The sequence below is a fragment of the Cupressus sempervirens genome, chromosome 11, assembly GCF_028749045.1.
Source record: "Cupressus sempervirens isolate cs-2001-9-10 chromosome 11, ASM2874904v1, whole genome shotgun sequence".
Classification (NCBI taxonomy): Eukaryota; Viridiplantae; Streptophyta; class Pinopsida; order Cupressales; family Cupressaceae; genus Cupressus; species Cupressus sempervirens.
In genome coordinates this window covers 649,398,050-649,420,449 of record NC_143128.1, presented here as the reverse complement: position 1 = coordinate 649,420,449, position 22,400 = coordinate 649,398,050, and the positions used below count along the sequence as shown (strand labels likewise).

Genomic DNA, 22,400 nt, shown 5'->3' with positions numbered 1-22,400 from the left:
TAATTTTATTTTATCAAATAGAAGTAAAATTAACTACCCATTCACCTGAAAAGGAATTGACGGAAATTAACTAACTGGGAAATAGTAATTGCATTCTCATGAGAAGATCTTAACTATCAATTGATAGATTTAAACTACCTTTTTGATGAAATAGTAAGAACAATAAGAATGGATTAACTAACTATACTGCACATGATATTTAAATACTAAAAACTAATTTCAATCCTAACTACCATTTCATATGAATAGGAATGTAATTGCATAAAATATAATGCTGAAACTGTGATAAAGAAGCAACTGAAAGAAATAAAGGATTACTAACATAGTTTAGATCACATCACATCAAGAGAAGTAGAAACTAGACTGCATTGTGCATGTCTAGGCATTTGGAGGAGAGGGAAAACATTGATTGACATAGGCATAACTTCCCAACCATAGACCTAGTGTAATTTCCACTTATTCTCTATTGAAAATGGCCCTATCCTACATGAGATATGACATGTGTCCACCATCTTGTCTTGCCACCTGCACAACTTAGTGTTAGAGTTGTCAACTACAGCGTTGACTAGGCTATGGGTACCTCCCAACAGTCTATCCATCTGACTACGAGCTATCTTGACCTCTAGTAATCATAGCAGCATCATTCACCAGTAAACCTACCCTGGTCAAAGATATCCAAAGGACACTATGTGTCGATCACCCACCACTCCACTTGATAGACCTAACTAATACCCAGTCCCTACTATCAGCTGATTAGCTTTACAAATTTCAATTATTTGTAAATTCTTCATAGTTCTGAGACATCTTTCCATTTTTGCAGGTTTATCAAACTGTGCATATCATATGGACTACACCACTCATCTCAGCCATTCTTGGCTATCCTTGATGATCTCTGGTGTGTTTTTCCAGCTTGCATTATAAAAGATTCAGTTATGTAAAGGAATTTCTTGCTGTATCCATAATTCAGAAAAAGGAAGAAAAGAATACTTACTTTCCACCATGGATAATCTTCCATAAATGTCAGGGATGCATGCAATTAACGTTATTGTATTTTGGAGTATAGAGGGTATGCTCAATCTATTCTTCTTGACATAGATAAATAAGTTTTCAGAAATAAAGCATTATATAACAAAGGCCTTTATCAGCCTATGGTGCTCTTGGCACGACACTATTTGCATATTTGGTATTTTTGTAAAAAACGTGCCTGAAACACCTTTTTTTTGGTGTCTATTTCTTCATAATCTGTGACGTTTTGGCAGGAAACTGATCTTAATAGAAGAAATCGACCATTTATCTGCCTACAAATGTAATAACGACAGAAAAATGTGGCTGTTAAAAATGTCTTCAAAAATGCAGGAGTTTGCTTCAGATCATGACCATGGAAAAATGACAGCCTTTGCTGTATATAGGTGTGATTTGTTCTTTGAAAACAAAACCGGACAAACCCTAGTTCAAAACAAATATTCTAGACAAATAATTTCAAAAATAGTTTCTGATAATTTTGGAAAGGAAATTATTATTTTCGAAAAAATTTAAAACCATTGCTTTGATACCATATTACGAAGTAATTGGTAAATACTTGCTTGTTATTAACAGAGAGCGAAAGGTCAATTTATACAAAAGAATAAAATGATGTTTCCTTAGGAAACGATCGTAAAGAATAAAAACATTCTATTCTAACAAAGAAAACTGAAAAATGAAAGCAAACTAAAGCTAACTAGATATTTATAATAGATAACCATTAATTAATAATAGACGACTATCTATTATTGTAATAACTTCCCTCTCACCCTGTCTGAAAAGCAAGGGTAATGTAGGTTTTTAGGATTCGGTCTAGTGATTAGAGCCTAGTCTTGCGTTGAATAGTCTACCGCTAAAGTTTGCGACTCCATGGATCGAATTTGCACAACTTTTATGTTTTTTATCTTGAGGAAACCCATTAGGGAAAACCTTGGTGGGAATCTAACTCACAAGATGATGTACTCTACTAAAAGTACTGCCTGGTTAAGAGCATGGAAAGTAGAGAATAAAAGGTGCACATACACCCAGAGGCTTACAACTTAATCAACAAGGCCCACTACCTAGAGCGTACAGCTCACATACATTCTTAGATCTGGCCCTTAGCGGGTTCACCAATCTCATTACAATAGTTACATCAAGATGTACAAGCAGTCCATTACAATCTAACTCTGCTCAATCCTCATACCTCCTTTACAATCTCATCACATCACACACAATTAGAAATCGATCTCTCATTTATACTGATAACAAAGAATAAACAAACACTGGGTGTAATAGCCAACCAAGCATTACAAAAGATATAACAATTATGCTAAAAAATGCATGCGATCCAAAATAAGTCAATTTTGACTTAGATAGGACCCATAGCGTCAATCACAAACATGCTACACCATTGCTAATGTAACACCAACCATTGAACCATGCTACTTCATTAAAGAGATCCACATGCTAGTAAAATAGCAATTCTGATCACCCTCAATCAATGCAGACCACCAACACAATCATCACATGATCCAAGAACACAAACAAGCAACATGAATATCACCAGAAACCATAGCAGTGTCTCCAACACAAAATCCAAAGTCAAACTCATATTTAGCACCAAACACCAAGAATGCTAAACTGTCAAATTGAGTCAAATCAAAAGATAGCTTGCCGTACTTAGAATCATGAATAATAGCAATCGTGGGCATAATGATAAAACTAGCATTGTAATCTCTGAATCATCAAAACTAGTTCATATCAAACCAAAAGCTCAACCTCTGCACTCAGGAACACTATAGCACCAGTAACCAAAAACTTTACCAAAACACATCCAAACACCAAGAATGTTCAACTGTCAAATTGAGTCAAATCAAAAGATAGCTTGCTGTAGTCATGAATAATAGCAATCGTGGGCATAATGATGAAACTACCATTGCAATCTCTGAATCATCAAAACTAGTTCATACCAAACCAAAAGTTCAACCTCTGCACTCAGGAACACTATAGCACCAGTAACCAAAAACTTTACCAAAACACATCCAAACAACCATCTGAACTTTTGCAAGCTGATAAGCATCAACTATAGACATCTCAGAATTGCTAACAAGAATAACATCTGTAGATCTTCACCGTAATACCCAAACCATCAAGAATACCAGAACAATGCACTATCTGCAACAACAAAATATGTTGACATCAATGACAAAATATTGATGCCTGCATACCATAGCAATGTCTGACAACTTGCCGATTTGACCAACATCATCAACAATCGTACCAAATATGCAACATTATAAGCTTTTTAAACTTTTGATCCTCTTTGTTAAGGAACCTGGGATCAGAGATAGAGAATAATAGATTTTATTTTCAGGTTCAATCAGATGAGTATTCTTACTTTGTCACAGATTTGATATATACTTTCTTGTTCTATACTGTTATTATTATTGATAAATAATAGTAGTCTGTTCTTACTGCAGATATTGGTTATCACAGAAGAGTGATTGCTATAAGAAATTGCAGATGATAATGTTTGTTTGCTGGGGTAATCATATGCCACTTGATTGATATTTTTCCCACAGAAACATCACATATATATATAAATTACGAATGATCACACACATGTAGTGACATGACCCCTATGTGGTTTGACTAATCGTTATGTCTTCACAAAATAATATGCCGTTGACATCAAGCATGTACAAGTCCATGAACTACCGTTGACATAACAGGCATACAATATATATATTGTGCCCGAGCATGTAATGCAATGCATATTACTGTTATCTCTGCGTGATTCACAAGCCTGATCACTGGGTGAGAATGAATCTGCCTTAGGCAGATAAATATATCAGTTCATAAATTTATTCATATACATATGTAGCCCGATCTGGGCATGATACAAGTATTAGAATGAATGTGATATCCGAATTTGGAGGAATCAAAACATATACATATATGTATGTGTATACTTGTTCCATATACTGATATCAATGTTTATCAGATCCATCTGAAGCTATTACTTTAACACTCCCTCTTCGAAAGGGAGGATATGATCAATTTCTCAACCTTAATAATCTCATATTCGAGTTTACATCCGAAATGCTTATTCACAAATAGTCTCTGTTTTCCGGCACATTCCGGGACAAAACATAGTCTATTAGATAGTCAGTCTTGATCTAAATTAACAAGAATCATGATATCTGGCTCACTCCGGGACTAAGGTAGTCTATCATGATTTTACTTATTGTCATAATTTCCAGCACAATCCGGGACAGCAAGTTAATGTAGTCTATCATGACAATGGATCAAGAACTCAAGAACCAACACAAGTAGCATCATGATTTCCGACTCATTCCGGGACAACAACTTAATGGAGTCAATCATGATGCTTTTGTTATCATAATTACTGGCACAGTCTGGGACAATAACTTAATGAAGTCTTATGATAACAGGTCAATCTATTGTTAAGGTCGTCACTTTACAATAAAGACCTTACAACCAATTCAATGAAAGATCATCACCTTTCATCAATAATACTCGTGCACAAAAGTAACTCTTAACAACACACACACACACACACAACAAAATTGAGATTTAATCTCAGGAGCTACATTTACATCTTAGTCATACTAAGTTTACCTCTGAAATAATCCACTTTTAATTTCGCAAGAGGTTTGGTAAATATGTCAGCAGTCTGCTCTTTAGTGTTGATATATACCAACTTGATAACATTTCTGTCCACCATATCTCTGATGCAGTGATAGGGAATTTCTGTGTGCTTGGAACTGTCATGGAAGACTAAATTTACGGAGAGTTTAATGCAGCTTTGATTATCACAATGTATAATTGTGGAATTCAGGGGCTTCCCAAATAGTCCAACCAATAACTTTGTAACCATACTGCTTCTCAAGCTCTTGTAGATGCTGCTATGTATTTTGCTTTAGTAGAATTCTGAGCAACAACATATTGCTTCCTGTTAAACCAAGATACCATAGCAGAATCGATACTGAACAACATCGAGTAGTGCGCTTCCGTTCAATAGAACTGCCAGCCCAATCAGAATTTAAATACCCTTGAAGCTGTAACTCAATATGGTTTAGACCAAGTCCAATAGTGCCTCGTAAGTATCTCAAATGTGCTTGGGTCCCATGAGATGGATCTTCTTAGGTTGACACATAAATTGACTTAGTGCATTTGTAGCATAGCAAATATTAGGGCGGGTATCCACCAAGTACATTAGAGATCCAATTATCTGTCTATAGTACGTAGGATTTGTGGCTTCGGATTCAGATGCTTCACTTTTGAGCTTATGAAGATTTGTCTCCATAGGTGTGGACAATGGTTTACAATCCATCATGCCAAATTTGTTTAATATGTGAATAGTACACTTGCCTTGGTTTAGGAAGATATAGTCTTCTTTCTTGCATACTTCTAATCCCAAGAAATAGTGTAGGAGACCTAATTCTTTCATTTCAAATTTAGATGTGAGATCTTGTTTACACCTCGCAATAAGGTGATCTTTCCTTGTTTTAGAAGATCATCAACATAGATAACAAGTATTACCATATCACCCTTTGATTCTTTAAAGCATATATTAGGTTCAGCTTCATTTCTTGAGTACCCTAGTTTGATAAGGTAACTGTCAATTCTCTCATACCATGCCTTGAGGGCTTGTTTAAGACCATAAAGAGCTTTCTTTAGTTTACATACATTTGTGTTCTTGTCATGGATAAAAAATCCTTTTGGTTGTTCCAAGTATACTTCTTCATCAATTACACCATTTAGAAATATTGTCGTCACATCCATTTGATGCATCTTCCACACTTTGGATGCAAAAATTGCAATGATGGTTCTGACAGATGTGTATCAGGCAACAGGAGCAAATGTTTCTTCATTATCAATACCAGCCTTTTGAGAGAATCCTCTAGCCATAAATTTGACTTTATGTTTTTCAATACTGCCATCAGGTACTTGTTTAATTTTAAATAGCCATTTTGAGGAAACAACAAATTTGTCTTTGGGTCTTGGTACGATGTCCCAAACATCATTTTTTAGTATGGATTGATATTCATCAATCATGACATCTTTCTAGGCTTGAGATTTCAAGGCTTCTTCAACATCTAAGGGTTCTGATTGAGTGGGTTCATTTATATGAGTAACACAACATGAGTGGCTTCTTGTTTTCTTATTCTCTCTAAAGATTTCATTAGGAGCCACATTATTTTCTTCAATAATTCTCCTTGCCCATAATGGTCTTTTCTTGTTGAGTGGATTTGAGTCATACTTAGTGTTAGGGGTTGTGGGTCCATTATCTTCTATACAACTCTACCTCTCAATCTTATAACTTTCATCTAACTCTGGGATGGGGTCATCATTTGATTCTTTTATGTTTTTAGAGTGTTTATATGTAACATCTTCTTGAATCTTAAGATCTGTACTGATTTCAATTGTCCTTGACCTTGGTATGTATACTCTGCAAGCTTTGGAAGATTCACTATAGCCAACACATATGCCTTTCTTTCTCGAGGGCTCTAGTTTAGTCCTTTTCTTTTTAGGTATATGAATGTATACAGGGCACCCAAAATACTTAGGTGAATTAGATCAGGTTTATTTCCCGAGTATACTTCTTCAAGTGTTACGTTCTCTAAGAATGAATGAGGGCATCTATTTTGAATGTATACTACAGTATTGGAGGCTTTAGTCCAGAATGTTATGTGAGGATTTTGATCACGCATCATGGCCTTAGCTGCTTTAATACTAGTTCTGTTCTTCCTTTCAGTTACTTCATTTTGTTGAGGATTATATGGTATTGTATACTCCTCCTTAATCCCAACAGATATGCATAACTCTATATAGTTTTCAAAAGTGTATTCTCCTCCATTGTCAAGTCTTAGGATTGTAATTTTCTTCTTGGTTTGATTTTCGACTAAGGCTTTAAACTCTTTGAATTTAGATAGAACTTGATTTGATTCTTTTAGTTTCAGGACATAGATCCAGGTTATCTTGGAATAATCATTGACAACGATGATATAATATAAGCACCCCTCCTAGAGAAGGTACTGACATTGGTCGACATAAGTCGGTATGAATGAGTTCAAGAACAATCTTTGATCTATGCTCACTGAGTGAAAGATGTTTTGGAGTTCTTTCCTAATGCACAACCTTTACATGTTCCTTCATGTTCAGATTTTAGGTTAGGTATGCCTTTCACAATTTTCTCTATGGAGAGTTAGAGTATGGAAATGCAGGTGACCTAGTCTTCTATGCCAGATCTCATTGTTTTTTATAACTTCATGATTTAAGGCTAGATTTTGAGCATTACATAGTTTATATTTTGAATCCAATAGAGATTGCATTTTTAATATTTGAATTTTTAGGCCAAGATAGGACCTTTTCTTCTTGGAAGGTGATGCGATACCCTTGATCTGCTAGACCTGAGATAGAGACTAGATTTCTCTTAATACCTAGAACAAATAGTACATCTTTTAGTTGTAGAGTAACTCTAGTTTTTAGTTGAACTGAATAGGTCCCAATTCCTTTCCTCTCATGCAGTTGTAGATTTTGCTATAAATGGAAGAATGCGATCTTTTACAGAATCAGTTATAATTTTCATAGCTTCATTGTTATGCCTTTTTCATTCTGTTTTATCAGCCTCATTTTTAGGAATAGTTTTGTTCTCTTCCACATATTGCTCTAATTTGAGTTCTCTAAGGACGATCATGATTCGTATTCTCCAAGGTACAAAGTTTGATGCTCCATCAAAGTCTGTCTTCTAGCTTGACTCCGTTCACCATGATTGCTCTTTGAATAGATTTAAATGTTTTAGAGATCTTTCGGAAGAAATTCAGAAGTCTTGCAAGGATGGTTTAGAAGAGTTCAATTAGGCCTAGAAAGAGGGTATTCGAGCAAAATAAGAAAAGTCCCAAAGCGATGCTTTCAAAACGGTTGAGTTAAATTTTAGCGGACGAGAAATTGAGAGTTTCTAGGCTCCAAGGATAAAGTCCAAAAGTTCATTTAGGACTCAAAGTCCTAGAGTGAACACCTTATGTCTTAGAGGAGTAGGGACCACAGAGCTTTGAGAGTTTTGAGACCTAGATGCCATATTACTTATGTCTCCTAATTCCCTGGGGACTCGAAGCCTTGAAATGAACTAAAAATTCAATTTTTTAAAGTGTTTAAAAGAAAAGCTCCAAAGACCTTCAAGGATATGAGCCCTAGCAATAGTTAAGGCTTCTAAAACAAAGCTCCAACTAGTCCACCAGAACCCAAAGTCTTGTACTAGTTTAAAAAAACTTTGCACACTTAACTTGTTTAGGGCTAGTTTTGTTCATTTATACTAGCCCATAATTTCTATGTTTTTACAAGCCAATTTTTTGCATAAAACTTGATCACCAAGCGAGATTTTTCTAGGGCACAAACTAAATTGGGTAAGGCAAGATTTGAGGATTCTTGTGACTACAATTGTTGAATAGATGAAATTTGGGCCAAGAACTGGGGCAGAAGACAGAAAGAGAGGTTGAGGTCTTGAATCCCAGAAGGGTTTGATTTACTACTTAGCTACATGCATGAAACCAAGACTTAACTACATGATAACCTAAATTAAACCTTAGAAAACAAGGAAAAGAATAAAGGAATAAAAGCAAATAGCAGAAAAATACTAGTGTAATATGGGGATGCGTCCACTTGTGGAGCCCCACCCCCCCATTCCCCCATTCTTGGTGCAAGTACATCCTTGGGACTGGAGGATTCATATAGGGGCATCTCTCTCCTCTGCTCACTTGCCACTAGCAGGCCGATGGGACGACATGATGTCCGTAGAACAACATGGGGATCCCCAAGTATTCCTTGACTGTTCCAAAGACATTTTTGGATTCCCTATTGGTAGTTGGTTATGAAGTGCTCTTTTAAAAAAAACATGTTTTGTATTTTCTATTTGAGTTCCATCCATGCCTACAAAAACACCTACAAGCTTCATTTCTGCTCGCAATTGCATTTCTCATTGTTTTCTACAATAGATAGAGAAAAGTGGAAAGGAGAAAAAAGAGTGATTGGAAGAGTGAAATGAGTTAGTACTAGTGGAAGAGGAGCAAGATAAGATAAGATAAGATAATGATATTAATGTCCAACAAAAGACCACCAAAAGGTCTATGGGACTGCAGGATTACAACAATGATGCTGGCAACAACAGGAGCACCCAACGGTGTCCGAGAACTGAAGCAAACAGCAAAACTGAAAACAAGAATAAGAAAAGAAGAGAAACAGAGAGAAGGCCAACACACATATTAGGAGTCCTTTCTAGGCAGAAAGAAAGCAGTCATAGAAGGGTATGCCTGTCGAAGGGTAGAAGCTCTGCTTTGTCTTTGGGAACTTGTAGAAAAGTGTCGCTGCTGCAAATAGCCGGTACGGGATCTGACAGCTCTAGAATTACCGGAAGAGCTGGTAGAGCTAGAAGACCTTTTCACACCATGCAAAGGAGATAAGGGTGTGAAAAAGGCAGTAATGAGCGAAGTAGAAGTATGCCAATGAGGAAGTAGTGACTGTAGTGTACTATCACGGAGTATAGTGGCCTTCTGAAGATAAAGTGCAAGACATTGCTGATCATAGTAATTGAAAAAATCATAAAGCGAGAAACACTCTCGGAACAGATAGAAAAATCGCCCTCTGATCTCATAGAAGAGGAGGAAGATTCTACATGCTCCTTGAAGAGATTTTTCAAGCACAAGGTAGGGTTTTTTTTTTAAACTTTATTTATTTATTTTCTATTTCTAAATTTGTATTTGTTTCCAAATATTGGGTTTTTTTCACTTCTGTTGTTTTAATGATAAATGTGTTTTCATTTTCAAAAATAGTATTTATGATGAATCTTGAAGATGCAATGAAGAATCATTTATGAAGATAGTGGTGGCAACATCCCCAACACCAACATATGGTGGCACAAGGAAATGGAGATGCAATATTTTTGATGTCAAGTAGTATGGGAGCATTACGAGAGTCAACGAACACTTCCTCTTTATTCAAGGAAAAGGTGTAGATCCATGTAAATTTTTGTAAGAGCCTAAAATATCAAGTACAATATTGAGTTCAATAGTCTTTGGGGTATTCTTGAACACAGTGCAGTTGCAATGCCTAGTACTTTGTCTAGTAGGATGTAGGTTCAAACAATTCAGCAGATGCAAGGGCAACCATATGTTGCTACTTGTACATTCTATCAGGAGAGCAAGAATGATGTTAGGGTAATGCGAGACCTTCATCCATTGATAGTGTTGTGACTGAATCATAAGAGGGCAAGGGGAAACAGAAGATGCAAAGTAACCCCATAGCTGATTTGTTCAATGTGTAGTTGAAGGATCAGATAGATGGTTCTATTACAATAATAGATAAGACGTCCATTATTAGTTAATGGTTATCTTGTAAATATCTTTAGCTTTAGTTTGCTTTCGTTTTTTGCTTTCTCTGGAATAGAATGTTTCTATTCTTTACGATCGTTTCCTAAGGAAACATCGTCTCTTCCTTTTGTATAAATTGACCTTTCGGTCTTTGTTATTAATAAGCAAGTATTTACCAATTACCTTGTAATATGGTATCAGAGATATTACTTAAATTTTTTCGAAAAAATTTATAATTTCTTCGTGAAATTATTTGTTTAAATTTTTTCAAAATTATTTCTGTTGAATTTCTCTAAAACCCGCTTAGGGTTTTCGGCCTAGAGAAATTCCCGAACTCGGGTTTGCCTGTGTTTGTTCAACACACTCTAGCCCCATTCGTCCATGCACATCGATCCTTGAAGAAAAATCTGCCATTTTTTATCAAGAAATCTGAAGTTTTTTCAGCTAGGGCCGTTTTTTTTCGAAACCCTAATTTTTGGGGTCGAAATTTTTTTTTGTTTGCAAATTCTTGGTGGGTTTTTCGAGAGCTCAACTGGGTTGTCGTTCGTTTGTTCTGGGTGCCTCAATTTTCGAGCCAGCGGATCTAAAAAACGACAGCAAATTCCTTCTGGGTTTTTCGAGCTCTCTTTTGGGTCATTCTCTGATTCTTCTGGATCTTTCGTATTTTTGCCTCAAAGAACGTGCCTTCACAGTTTTTCATTGAAAAACGTGCCATTGCATCTCTGACAAATATTCTGCTCGAACATAATTCCAAATTCAATGGTCGCAATTATGGAACCTGGAAGCAGCGCATCATCGCAATTTTCGAATATCGAAACACAGATCAACTTGTTCTGGGTGTTAGGCAGCGTCCGACTTCTCCGGGTCCTGATCAAGGCGAAGCTGAATTTTTCCCCTTCTGAATCTGTTTCTGTTTTTTATGGGTTTGTTGATTTTCTCCTCAAAAATCATTTCAAGTTGTCTGTAATACGCAAGGTTGCGTGAGATTCTGGGTTTGTTGATTTTCTCCTCAAAAATCATTTCAAGTTGTCTGTAAAAACGCCAGTTCACCACACCCCACACGCCACAACAGAACAGTGTAGTTGAATGTCGGAACAGGACAATCACCGAGATGGCTCGTTCCATGCTCGAACATAGACATGTTCCGAAGCGTTTTTGGGCAGAAGCAGTTAACACTGCAGTTTATCTGTTGAACCAGTCACCCACAGTGGTGGTCAAAGGTAAAACTCCGGAAGAGGCCTGGTCAGGTCGCAAGCCCAGAGTCAGTCACCTGAAGGTTTTTGGCTCTCTTGCTTTTGTTTGGATCCCTGATGCTTCACGCACCAAGTTGGATGCCAAGAGTCAGAAACTGATGCTTGCTGGATATAGTAGTCTTCACAAAGCCTACCGCCTTATTGATGTTGAGACATCTCGTCTCATATACAGCCGCGATGTAGTCTTTGATGAGCAGCGAGGACCATTCATGCCTGTTTCTCCTGTTCTTGATCCAGCAGACCAGCCTATGCAGGTTCATGATTTGGGAGTTCGGCTTCCATTAGGTCCACCTGATGGGAGGGCTCCAGTAGCTCCTACAGCTCTAGTCCTGCCAGTGATACCTGTACAGCCACCTCCGGCTTCTCCTGCAGGATCACCTCGTTTTGAAGATGCTTCACCTAAGTTTGATCCAGATTCTTCTGATCAGGATCCTGCTGATCAAGCATCTCCTAGTACTACTGTTGGTCATTCTCCTCTCCGGCCTAAGTGGTGGGCTAAGACATTTGCTGATCTTCATGATGATGAGCTCATTGATGGGAGAACTACTCGGAAAAATAGCAAAACTATAGATTCTGTTAACTTTTCTCTTATGGCCAACATTCACAGTGTGTTTGAACCTCAAACATGTTCCGAGGCTAAAGGAATTCCAGAGTGGGAACAGGCCATGCAATCTGAACACCAGAGCCTGTTGAAGAATAACACTTGGCTCCTTTCTGATCTTCCCCCAGGGAAGAAACCCATTAGCTGCAAATGGGTCTACAAAATCAAATACAAATCAGATGGTACTTTGGATAAGTACAAAGCTCGTTTAGTGGCAAAGGGCTTTTCTCAGCGTCAGGGCATTGATTATGAGGAGACCTTTGCTCCTACTGCAAAGATGAGCACCATCAGATTAGTCTTAGCCATGGCAGCACAGTTTGGCTGGAAGGTCCATCAGATGGACGTAAAGAGTGCTTTCCTGAATGGTGATCTCCATGAAGAGGTCTACATGACGCAGCCTCCTGGTTTCAAGGTTGCTGGTAAAGACCATCAGGTTCTCAGATTGGTAAAAGCTCTCTATGGTTTGAAGCAGGCCCCTCGGGCATGGTACATCAAGATTGATACGTACCTCAGTGATCAAGGCTTCAAGAGGAGTTCTTCAGACTCAAATCTGTACATCAAGACTACTGACAGTGACATCATCCTTCTGGTTATCTATGTGGATGATCTGATCATCACTGGCAGTTCGGCATCTTTGATTCAGGGAATCAAACAACACTTATGCCAGTCTTTTGATATGACTGACCTTGGGCTCATGCATTATTGCTTAGGTGTTGAAGTTTGGCAACAGTCTTCTGGTATATTCATCTCTCAGTCCAAATATGCCAGAGCCTTGTTAGACAAATTCCGAATGCAGGATTGCAAACCTGCATCTACACCTATGGAGAAAGGTCTCAAGTTATCAGCCAAGTCTGATTCTCCTTCCATTGATGATACTACGTATAGGCAACTAGTAGGCAGCCTCATCTACCTATCTGCTACTAGGCTTGATATCAGCTTCCCAGTCAGCTATATTTAACGCTTTATGACAGCTCCTAAGGCTGATCATTGGATGGCAGCAAAGCGTGTGCTTCGTTATGTGAAGGGCACTTCTGATTATGGACTTCTGTATTCTCGGAGTTCTAATCCTAAATTCAGTGGGTTCACAGATTCAGATTGGGTAGGCTCTGTTGATGATAAAAAGTCAACATCTGGATATGTGTTCAGTTTGGGATCCGGTGCAGTCACATGGACCAGCAAGAAGCAGCAGGCAGTTTCTCTCTCTTCTACAGAGGCTGAATATAGAGGGACTGTTAAGGCAGGATGTGAAGCTGTCTGGCTTCGTCGGATGCTTGGGGATATGCAGATGTCACCAGCAGGACCGACTACTCTGTTTGTTGATAACGAAGGCGTTATCAAGTTAGCACGGAATCCAGTCTTCCATGAATGAACCAAGCATGTGGATGTTCATTGTCATTACATACGACAGCTGGTTGAAGACGGGACTATAGATCTGCAGTATGTTCCTACCTCAGATCAGACTGCAGACATTCTCACCAAGCCTCTTGGTCCTGATAAGTTTGTCAAATTCAGAGGACAACTTGGTGTGTTAGATAGATTAACTATTAAGGGAGGGTATTACAATAATAGATAAGACGTCTATTATTAGTTAATGGTTATCTTGTAAATATCTTTAGCTTTAGTTTGCTTTCGTTTTTTGCTTTCTCTGGAATAGAATGTTTCTATTCTTTACGATCGTTTCCTAAGGAAACATCGTCTCTTCCTTTTGTATAAATTGACCTTTCGGTCTCTGTTATTAATAAGCAAGTATTTACCAATTACCTTGTAATAGATTCTATTGGCAAATTTTGTGCAATTGGAATCCCATTTCATGTAGTTCAATCTCCTTATCATAGGGAAATGATTTCAATGGTGGTGTCGGAGGGCCATTATATGTGCCAAAGTGAGCACATTTTGAGGACTATGATCTTGAATAACAACTATGCCAAGATCAATGTTTTGATGGAGTAGATAAAGGCATGTTGTATAGTCTAGATGCAACATAGTTATGGATGGGTGATAGAAATTAGCCATCGTCCACTCATCAACATCATGGTTCCATGTGCAAAGGGCCTATACTTTGTTAGGGCAGTTGATTGTTCAGGGTAGTAGAAAGATGCTGATTTTTAGTTTGAGGTCCTTAGGGAAGCTGTTGAGGAGGTTGGGCCACGAATTGTGGTCCAATGTAGTATAAATGCAACACGTGTGCAGAGCTGCAAGGAAACTTATTTGGGCAGCCTACAAACATATTTGGTAGACTTCATGTTGTGTGCATGCCATGAACAATGCACTCAAAGATATGAGGAAGAATGCTCAGATTTGGAGTGGTTAGCAATGCAAGAGATGTGCAAATGTTTATCTACAACCACCACACTTCACATGCACTCTTTAGGACCTTTGTCGAGGAGTTCTTGAAACCAATGTAGACCTCATTTGCATCCTATTTCATTCTCTTGGAGGGAATGCTTGAGTTGGGTTATGTCGAATGATTGGAATTGGTGAGTCAAGGCCAAGATATAATAGGGGAAGAGGGTGGAGATAGTGAAGAGTGATGTATTTTGGAGTGGTGCAAAATACATTGTCTATATCATTGCATTGGTTTTCTAAATGATTGGGTATGACGATGAGGATGCACCTAAACACAAAGAGGTGTATAAGTGCATTGATTCTATGTTTGACCAGATGAGGGCTGCTGTGCAAGAGGACCCCACTTTAGCATTCTATAATGAGCACATTCAGCCACTCATTCAACATGGATGAGATAGGCTGAAGACTCCCTTGCACTTGGCTTCTTATGCATGGAATCTAAAATAGTACATGCCTAGGCCAGGTAGAATTACACTGATTCAAGATGATGAGGTGAAGGCAGGGTTCAATAGGTGAATTGATAAGATCTATGATGCTCAAATTGCTAGCTAGATTCGTATCTAGAGGACAAAATTTGCCACTCTTAGGGGTTATTCGGATACGACAAAGGTGAATATAAGAACTATGGCACAAGAGGAGTACAAAAATCATAGCTTATCACACTATCCATTTGTCTGCTATCTCAGGTTTCTAGTTATTCAAGTACAAATAGGAACTGGTATACTGATCTTTGTGTGTCCCAAAGGAACAAAGGAAAACAAAAACAAAGAAAAAGAAAAACAGAAAAGGGGCAACAAGCAGAAATGACAAGAAAAGAGGAGGACACCATTTTGCCTATTAAATTGCAGGGTGTGTACACATTGCATAACACCAAACACTTGAATTTGTAATTCTATATCTGGGGTTGCAAGGTGGACTAAATCATAGTTTACTCAGTACTGTGTGTGATTCCAGGATTGGGATTAACTTTAAGGTATTTGCAAGAAAATACTTGGCTGCTTTTTTTCAGGGCTGTTAGCTTTCCAGGAATTCCTGAATCACCATTTTTAGGGTTCTTGGAGACTAGCCCATGTTAATTGTAGATTTATTGGCTAGGATTGATGTGCAATAACTCAAGATGATATCAAATAGTTTGACAGTCAATTCACCTACCAGTGCCCTCATAAATTCATGCTACATGTACCTTAAAGATAACTGGTTTCTGTTTCCATCGCCCCAATGTAGATTGATCAGTATTTATCAACTTCAAACCCTTTTTGCAGGTAGCATACACCTTCCATTTTCTGCTGCGCAGGTCTCTACAAGTTTGAACAGGTATGGATGAACACATGGACAGCCACACAAGTTGCAGTCATAGTCATAAGTGCATAAATTGGCAGTTATCATCTGTTCAAGGCTATGTTACCAGGTACAGCAGATTTGGCTCCCATCCCCATATGCTTTCAAAACGGGTCCTGGTCCACTAGCAGTATGCTGTTGGATAATATTTTAAAAAGTGATTTAAAAAGAAAAAGTTAACGTGAAAACATTCCTGTTAAAAAAAGTGTCCATGTACCTAATTTTGTCCTTGAGAAAATTGTGAAAATACCATGCATCGTGAAGAATTGTGAGCACTGCCCCTACACCCTCCATGAGGCATCCTGCCCTTCAAGTTCATTAGAATCTCCACTCTCAGACCCCCAGTATTAGGAACTCATGTCACGCAAGAAATTTAACTACAATGAGGGTGTGATGAGGAATTGTGATCTAACTCATGAGCTGTTGACTTAGATGTTGTTGTTGCACAGATGACCAGAAATTTCTATAGATGTAGTAGCTTGTACTGTACATGGCTAGTGGAAATTGTTACTCATATCAGTATAAAGTGAAATTGAGCCAAATGATGCTTTTGATGAAGGACAATGCTAAGATATTAAATATTGATTGTGATTTTCATTGTGTATTGACGTTTGACAAATCACTGAACTATGAATCGAGTATTTTCCTTTGGCAAATAATGAGGCATTTAGATGTCTTATTTATTGCAAATATGCCACTTTTTTTTTTTTTTTTGTGTGTGTAACTGATACACGTACCCAAGGGGAATTTTTTCACCATACTGCCATACCCAGTACCTGTACCCGAATCTGTAACTTAGGTTTCAGGCTGTATGTGAGTCATTTCTGGCTAGTATCTTTGAGGTTTTTGTACAGTCAATATAAAAGCAATGTACTAATTTGTCATTTAATAAAATATCATTGGCAGGGGTACGATTTCTGTCATTGCCTGTAGTATCTGACTTGAATTTTATTTTTTGTTTGAATTTTTTTGGTATATCAGTGGGCATCCCCATGACTTAGCCCAGCACCCGACCCGATTTGAGTTTTATTATTCAGTGGGAATTTTAAGGGCTTCCAATAATTTCTCTTTGTATCAGCAACATCATAGCTTCAGTTGGTTGTTTCTGTTTTTGTAGTTAAGGAAAAATATAAAGGAACTTCATAGACTTAAACTAAATCAACATTAGCATTTGTAAATGTCGTCTATTAAAAAATAAGCAGGTACACACAAATGTAATGGAGTTAAGTAAAAAGTTTAAGAAATATCATCACGAGATGAAAAACGGTGGTGCATTCAGACTTTCGAGTTTCAACCTAGAAATGTTTCATGTCTATAAAGATGTAAAGTAAAAGGATGTGTTGTCAATTTTTATGAGGGTTAAATATTCAAATAGCATGTCAAGAATTGCTAAATTTATGGTAACTTTTAGATGGAATTGTAAATGATTATTTTACAAATATGTGTATCATACAGCAAAGGGTGTAATCTCTTTGTTAATGATTCAGTACATTCAGGATCAAATCTATATTGAAAATAAATATATATTTAAACACCATATATTGTTGTTTTTTTGATATATATATATATATATATATATATATATATATATATATATCAGATTTACAATATAAACGATTGAACTGAATTAACCGACATGCATATTCCAAGATGTTCGGCTTGGTGTTTTGCATCTTTGGTGGAAAATATCACATTCTCTTCAGGAAACTATTCTTGTGAAGTGTGAGCTTGATGGGGGTATGGATCCGGTTGATCTTGCTATCTGTAATCGCCTCAATTTTCATCTGCAGGATGGGGCTGCAGCTCATAGGTTTCGTTCTATGTCCAGGCAGCTTCACCATCAGAGGAAGGGTCGGGTTAACCGGGATGGGCACTGGACTCCTCCTCCCTGTGGAGTTCTGAAAATTAACACTGATGGTTCTTCTCGTGGGAATCCTGGTCCGGCTGGTATTGGCGGAGTGGCTCGTTGTAGTTCTGGGGATGTTAAATTTTTCTTCTCAGTTCATAAGGGTGATTATACTAACAATCTCATGGAAGCTCAGGCTATTTTATATGCTGTGGAACAGTGTTGCTTGCGGGGATGGAGTAAGATTATCTGTGAGTCTGATTCCCAGGTGGTGGTGAACATGCTTTCTTCGCAAGAGCTTGAGGATGTTAGTTGGCAGCTGGCCATTGTTGTTAAGCAGATTCTTTTCTTCTCTTCCTCTTTTCAGTTCATTAGGTTCACGTATATTCCTCGTGAATGGAATAGAACTGCTGATTGTTTAGCCAAATGGGCATCTAGTCATGATCCGGGTTGGAATATTAGGGATAGGAGGCAACTGTCCTTTGAGATGGTGCAAAAATTTGATGATCTTGTTGCTCAGGATCGAGCTCCTTGTTGAGCTCTCCTTGTTGTATTCCTTTTTGTCTTAATAAATTTTTACCCCTCTTTTTGCATAAACTCAATTCTTATAATTGTGTTTGCCATCGGTGATTGGTGACTTGGAGAGTTGCATTCCTGATGGGAAGTGACTCCTCCAAGGAGTCATTCCCATCGGGGATGTGACTCCCCCGATGGATATTAATAAACTGTCCATCGCTGATTAAATAATAAGGAACATAGAAATAACACAAGTCTTCTACATTGCATCAGCGATGACATTTATTTAAATTGGTTCAGTCACCTGCTACTAATATTATCAGTTTCATCTTTATAGAAGAATATACAATTCTCTTATAGTTCAGTAAATATACTGAACAGAGAGTCATCTATCATTTCATTATCTTATATGGATAATTATGAGTGTCAGACTCAAAATAAAAGAAATAATTTTTTGACATCAAGTCTGATTTTCAACACTCTTTTAATTCATACTAGAATTGGATTCAGGTGCTATCATTTACTTTGCCAATTTTATTAATCCCTTTTGGGAAGCATAACATGAAATCATCAAATAGTGTACCTTCAGAGGCATAATGATGTAGTGTTATTAGATAATGTTGTGTACTTTTGTCAATCAGATAAAAAGAGGAATGATGAATGGATAGAATGACAGTACAGTCCGATCTTTCTATTTTTTAAATGGCATTTGAAAAAACGGTATCATTGATGCTGCTGCCCCATGTAGGCTGTTGAGTAGTTTGTTGGGTTGGTTAGACTGTGCTGCTAGGCACGGCCAATTTTCTCTTTTGGTCCATCTTGTAGTACTTTTTTGTTTGTTTGTTGTAGATATAATATTGAAAGAAAATGTGTGCAAATATTTTCTAAATTTTGACAGCTTTTCTTTTTCTATATTATACAATTAATTTGCAAATATTAACAGGTGGAGAAAATTTTAGGCCCCGGAAACCAATACGTGACAGCTGCAAAGATGATTTTACAGGTACATCTAGTATTAGAATTTAAAACATTGCCTCGAATCTCCAAAAAATGATTTTGGATTGGGAAGTAAGAAACTGGCTGTTGTTAACTGATTCTTCTCTTTCATTTGTATCTTCCTCCTCTCCTTTTTTATGGTTTGAATTCATTTAAATATTGGTAAATTGATCTCAGACATTATTGATAGTTGCCTCGTTACTGATATCTAAACTAGGAACACCATTGTTATTTGCATATGAAATTCGCATTAATCAATATCTTGCACACAAATCATGCCAAACAGTGTCTTATTAATCTTCCAAATAATTAGAATCATGTAAAGTTTTGCTTGGCTCTTTCCTATTATGGTTTTTGTGTACATTTTTGGGTCGCTCTCTTAAGTTGTTTTTACCGTCGCATCTCGAGTGCTACCTAGCTATGCATTCTGCATTCAATAATTCTTGGCTTTCTATATCTCTGAATAATGTTATTAGGCTTACATTTAGATTTTTTTTATATGATGAAAAGTTTCTTCTTAAAGTGAAATGGTAGATTTTTATTTCATTTTTACTTGCATTCTGCATATCAGCCGACGGCAAGTATACAAGGAAATTATGATGGAATTTTTTTCGAAGCAAAAGATCAGATAATTAATGCTCTTTAACGTCGCAAAATAATATTCTTTGGTCCTTTTAGAAATCTTCTTTTTCATTTCAATCAAACAATTCTCATGCTGGGGTTGATCATGCAGAACAGTGAAGCGATGATTTCCATCGACATGCCTGCAGGACCATCAGAAGTTCTTGTAATTGCTGACAACCATGCAAATCCCGTTCATGTAGCTGCAGATTTACTTTCCCAGGTAAGTAGTTAGCATTGCCTCTCCTGGTTGAGAGTTCTTCATTCTTTTCTGAAGAATGCAAAAGCAACAAAGAACAAGAAAAACAAGAATTTAACAAGTTAGGATTTTCCTAACCCCTTCTACATGCATTTGAATGATAACCTGTTTTGTCCTCCTACACATGGACTGCATGACTGTTTTTTTGGGGGAAATCTGACTTCATACCTACATCGTGTCTAGGCAGAACATGGGCCTGATAGTCAGGTGGTTCTCGTTGTTGTTGGAGAAGGTGTGAATCTGGATGCAATTGAAATGGAACTGGAGCAACAGTGCAATAAACTTCCACGTGGGGAATTTGCTGCCAAGGCACTATCTCATAGCTTTACTGTTATTGCTAGAGACATGAGAGAGGTCAGAGGAACACTGACCTTTTTAATCCAGAATATGTCAAATTTCTTTATCTTAATATTGATATAAATGATGCCTATGTTCTTGCCAGGCAATTTCTTTCTCTAATCTGTATGCACCAGAACATTTAATTATAAACGTGGAAGGTGCAGATGAGTGGCTGGGTGACATTGAGAATGCAGGTAACGCGCTCATATTTTAGTGTTCAGATAAGTGACATAAGATTATTTATTTAGCCATATTCTAAATTCGTTGGGAAATCCGTCTTTCTATAATTTTATACAAATCTGGAGAGTTCTGTTTTGCAGGTTCTGTATTCTTGGGGTGCTGGAGTCCTGAGAGCGTTGGGGATTATGCTAGCGGTACAAATCATGTCCTTCCTACTTATGGATATGCAAGAATGTATGGTGGTGTTTCGTTGGACTCTTTTCTGAAGTATATCACCGTCCAATCCTTGACAGAGGATGGACTTAAAAATCTTGGTCCATACGTTGTCAAGATGGCTGAGGTAGAAGGTTTAGAAGCTCATAAGAGAGCAGTGACATTGCGGTTGCAAGATATTGAGAGACGGTCATCATCATGAGCGTTCAGCATGATCTCCGGCACTATTCTCAGCCTGGAGCTAAGAATTTTTTACAATTTTTTATTAATATTATGGTTTAAGTACTGCATTGGTAGAATGTAAAGCTTTAAGGAATGTCTTCTCTGGTTGATGGTGTCTTTTCTTTCTCGAAGACTGAATTTTTGAAAAATATACCATCCGATTTCATTTCCTCAGTATTTCATGAAACCGAAGATATACCATTCAATGGATCTTTCGGACAACTCTATCATATCTTGTAGGTTAGCTGATGCCAATGTACCCAATTTCAGATGAAGTGAAACGTCCCATTGTAAATGAAACGGGCTCCACTGTACTGAAGAGGCTTCATGGTGAGACCACCACCTTCTGTTGTGATTTTTTATTAAAGGACAGGAACTTCAAAGTTGGATTAGACGGATAATGCATATTTCAAGTTTTTGAAGCAGTAATTGGAATATAGCCCATATAGCCATTTGTAGATTTTAGTGGCGTGTATCTAAAGGTAATAGTGTGTCCCAGGGTTAACAAAGGCTAAATATCTAGATGCCATCAATTTAAATCAGTATGATTAGTTATAGTAGGTAGGGATGCATAATTTGAAGGGCTTCAATTAGAAAGTTAATGTAGGAAAATCTATGGTATTTAATTCTATAATTGAAGATTTTACCCACAAAAAAAAAAAAAAACAGATTTTATATTGGAAAATTGAAGATTTGGGAATCAGGTTGGTGTACTCTTATTCGATATAATACATGTTAATGAAATGTTTTGAATTTTTTAAAAAAATCTATGTTCCATTAAAGGATAGGTTTGCAGGTTTGGGAAGTTTGTAGCTATAGACTAGTCTTTTTGAGTTCTGATTTGTCATTGGGTGCAATGAAATATTACTTTTGTTGTCAAGTATGCCTTTGTCCTAATATTTGTAGGGTTAGTGTTTTTTCATTTTTGATCAGTAAATAGCTGCAATCTTGTATTATAATTTAATAGAAAAAATAACATGGATTCTCTGTGCAAACGGGCACTAGTAGGAAAGAACGGAGTAAGAAAACCTCTACTCTTGCCCTGGACCGAAGTCTTATACTATACAGAATAAAATGGGCATACCTTAGTTTACATCATCTTGTTTAATTTACATAAAAGTGTTTTAATCAAAATATTTCCTTGAGAAAATGAGGAAAAATAAAACTCTAGCCCACCACTGCAACTTCCTTTCTAGATTTTGTCATTTGGCTAGAAATTGCATCAAAAACACTACTCACTTCCAAATAAGGCTAGTGATATAGGTTGAAACTTGGTGTC

General features: G+C 37.2%; 1 protein-coding gene across 2 annotated transcripts in view; it reads left to right on the top strand.

Moving 5' to 3' along the window:
• Positions 1–21,550, top strand: part of HDH (histidinol dehydrogenase) — a 58,181-nt gene extending 36,631 nt beyond the window's left edge. For both annotated transcript variants that reach the window (XM_089811357.1, XM_089811355.1), the window contains exons 10-14: positions 19,235–19,294; positions 20,021–20,131; positions 20,351–20,521; positions 20,610–20,700; positions 20,827–21,550. In XM_089811357.1, coding sequence (XP_089667483.1) covers positions 19,235–19,294; positions 20,021–20,131; positions 20,351–20,521; positions 20,610–20,700; positions 20,827–21,101 — 708 coding nt within the window. In that variant the 3' untranslated portion in view covers positions 21,102–21,550. The remainder of the gene's footprint in view (positions 1–19,234; positions 19,295–20,020; positions 20,132–20,350; positions 20,522–20,609; positions 20,701–20,826) is intronic.
• Positions 21,551–22,400: the final 850 nt, after the last annotated feature.